The sequence below is a fragment of the Zingiber officinale genome, chromosome 6A, assembly GCF_018446385.1.
Source record: "Zingiber officinale cultivar Zhangliang chromosome 6A, Zo_v1.1, whole genome shotgun sequence".
NCBI lineage: Eukaryota > Viridiplantae > Streptophyta > Magnoliopsida > Zingiberales > Zingiberaceae > Zingiber > Zingiber officinale.
The window spans coordinates 66,497,072-66,500,133 of NC_055997.1; the positions used below are offsets into that span (position 1 = coordinate 66,497,072).

The following is a 3,062-nucleotide window of genomic DNA, read 5'->3' on the forward strand; positions in this document are numbered from 1 at the left end:
ATTAAATGAGTCTAGTGTGAGTGTGACCCAATCTTCTATGCCATAATTTAGTCTCCTCTTGTTGTGTCAATAGACACTTGAGTGAGGAGATTGGTAGGTTCATTGTGTAGATATTCTTTTTCCTAGTTCTCTTAAGTGTTATTTCAGGATTTTTGATATTTTTAATTAAACATTTAGAGTCTAAAAATGTTACTAAGTACCGAGAGTCACACAGTTGACTTATGCTAAGTAAGTTAAAATTTAATTTATCAACCAATAGAACTTTTCGAATAAAAAAATTGAAACTCAGTTCAATATTACCTGTTCCGATTACCTTAAGTGTACCGTTGTTGCCGAATGCAACTGACCCTAAGTTTTAGAGTTTTAGCTTGATGAATTTCAATTGGTCTCCAGTCATGTGTCTGGAGCATCCACTATCCAACATCCGTTGATCCAAATCATTATGTTCATATACATAAAGTATTTAATTTGGATCCAATTTAAAAGGATTGTAAGATAAATTGATTGAGTTCATCCCCTTATTCTCCATCTCACCAAGTTTAGGTTGTGAATCATGTTATACCTATGGATGATTGATTGAGTTTTACTTAATTTTGATTTAAGATTGATTTTAATTAATTTTAATTTTGATTAATTGATTGTTCTAGTTGGATTTATTGATTTAATTAATTTTGAATTAGGTTTATTGATTAATTAATTAAGTTTGAATTAATTAAGTGATTAAGTTAATTGATTAAGTTTGTATTGGATTGATTAAGTTTAATTAATTGAGTTTAATTGATTAAGTTTGAATTGGATTTATTGATTAATTAATTAAGTGATTAAATTGATTAAGTTTAACTAAGTTTTTTTTTTACCTAAGTCAATCTCACCCTTTTTTAGATTGTCAATCAGGGAACCTTATAGGTTTTTATAAGATGGTTAATTTCACCTTCAATTTTAATTAATGTCTAAGAACTAATTTTTGGGGGAGTGGAAATCCATTCCTCCTAAGAAAACTAAAATCATTTTCATCCCAACAAATCATTTTCATGGCTAAACACTACAAGAAAATTGGGATTCTACAACACTTAAACGACAACGCTTTTTATAAAAAGTGTTGTCTATTTTGTTTTAACAACGCTTTTAGTGAAAAGCGTTGTCTATTTCATTATTTTCTTATTAATAGACAACGCTTTTCTAAAAACCGTTGTCTATTAGTGATTTTTACGGGTCAAAGACAACGCTTTGTAAAAAGCGTTGTCTATTAGACTGATTTTTAGTGTCTACGACAACGCTTTTTAAAAAGTGTTGTCTATGTTTAAAATCTCATCTAATTCTTGATTAATACAAACTGTTGGATCTAAATCTTGATTAATACAAACCGTTGGATCTAGGTAAGGAGTAAAAAACCCAAACCCTTCTCCCAACTTCTATCTTCCGATCATTTTCAAGTCCCGAACCCTTCTCCCAAGTACTCCTCATCTCGCGCAGCCTTCTCCATCTAAGAGCGAGATCAGATACGAGGGCATCCTCTACAGCATCAACACCGAGGAATCCAGCATAGGCTTGTGCAACGGTATAGTTTACTTTATGTCCAATTCCTCGCGTCTTCGCTTTTCTCCACTCCCCTTTGCGCTGTTCCTCATCAAAGGGAACATTTTTTCGAGTTTTTTTGGCTGGATTTTAGGGATATTATCTTTGTTTGTGGCAACGGAATAAAATCTCGATCACATTTTTTCTTCGGATCTGACCTTTGCACGCCTGCCTCTTCTTCCTCCTTCGCAGGAACTAGGGTTTCGTCGAGACTCCTCCGCCACGATGTCTAGCTTCAGCGGCGACGAAACTGCCCCTTTCTTCGGATTCCTTGGCGCGGCCGCAGCCCTCGTCTTCTCCTGTAATTTCCCCCAATTTCGGCGACCTTTATCTCGGACTCCTATTCCGTTCGAATCAAAAGGTTCGTTTCTTGAAATGTTTTTCATTCTTTTGCAGGCATGGGGGCGGCGTACGGCACGACGAAGAGCGGCGTCGGGGTGGTGTCCATGGGTGTGATGCGGCCGGAGTTCATGATGAAGTCGATAGTTCCCGTTGTCATGGCCGGAGTCCTGGGGATTTATGGTCTCATCATTGCGGTGATCATAAGCACCGGGATCAACCCCAAGGCCAAGTCGTACTACCTTTTTGATGGGTATGCCCATCTCTCTTCTGGCTTGGCTTGTGGTCTTGCAGGACTTTCAGCTGGTATGGCCATTGGCATCGTGGGAGATGCTGGAGTCAGGTAGTTGTTGTTTGAGATCCTTTCTAGATTCGATAGTGCTCTCTATTCCTCTTTTTTTTTTTTGTCTAATTATTGACTACGAATTCTCTCTAACCTTGTCTTCTGTTATCGCATATTTAGTCCATTTTTCCTCTGATAGTCCTTTCATAAAAGAGCAATTTATTTTTCTAGGTCATGTGTGTAAAATTTATTTACAGTCGTATTCCTATTGTGTATGTGTCTTTCATCCATTCTTTGCACTATCTATCTATATAGGAGTCCTGGAGGGATCGTGCCTTAGCTTGTTGTTGTTGTTATTGAGAGAGCTAGTTATTGACTAAAAAAATTGGAATATTTACTGAGATGCTTGTAGTTTCATATGCAGATCCCACATGAATCCTTAGATCTATCGATTTCAATGATTACTACAAAATTTTCTATGTTTTAGTCACTTTGAAAGGGTAACAAACAATGTTTGTGCCCATATTTTGATTACTTACTGCGTTTAGTTTCACTACATAAAATATTGAGTCTTATTTATGGATACAAATAGCATAGACATATATGTGCTTTATTTCTATGGAATTTACCAAAACATATACAATCAAAGCACTTTTTCTATAATTGTTTTTTAATAAAAAAAAAGTGTCAGCTTTGCATTGTGCTTACAAAACCATCTTGCAAATTTAATTTTTTAAAGATGTAGAAATAATAAAAGGTCAAAAGAGCTATTTTGAACTACATGTAATTTGATGAATCAAAATGCATGTATAGGTAGTTATGTAGATAACGTGTATTGACCAACTAGACATCTGCAGTAGTAAGG

General features: G+C 35.4%; 1 protein-coding gene across 1 annotated transcript; it reads left to right on the forward strand.

Moving 5' to 3' along the window:
- The first annotated feature begins 1,744 nt into the window (after positions 1-1,744).
- On the forward strand, positions 1,745-2,305 carry LOC121994027 (V-type proton ATPase 16 kDa proteolipid subunit-like). Its single transcript, XM_042548217.1, has 2 exons — positions 1,745-1,876; positions 1,972-2,305. The coding sequence occupies exons 1-2, from the start codon at positions 1,801-1,803 to the stop codon at positions 2,259-2,261; spliced, it is 366 nt and encodes a 121-aa protein (XP_042404151.1). The 5' UTR covers positions 1,745-1,800; the 3' UTR covers positions 2,262-2,305.
- The last annotated feature ends 757 nt before the right edge of the window (positions 2,306-3,062 follow it).

Coding starts and splice junctions, on each gene's coding strand:
- LOC121994027 (XM_042548217.1), top strand. CDS start 1,801: ATGTCTAGCTTCAGCGGCGACGAAACTGCCCCTTTCTTCGGATTCCTT. Junction 1,877..1,971: donor CGCAGCCCTCGTCTTCTCCT/GTAATTTCCCCC, acceptor ATTCTTTTGCAG/GCATGGGGGCGGCGTACGGC.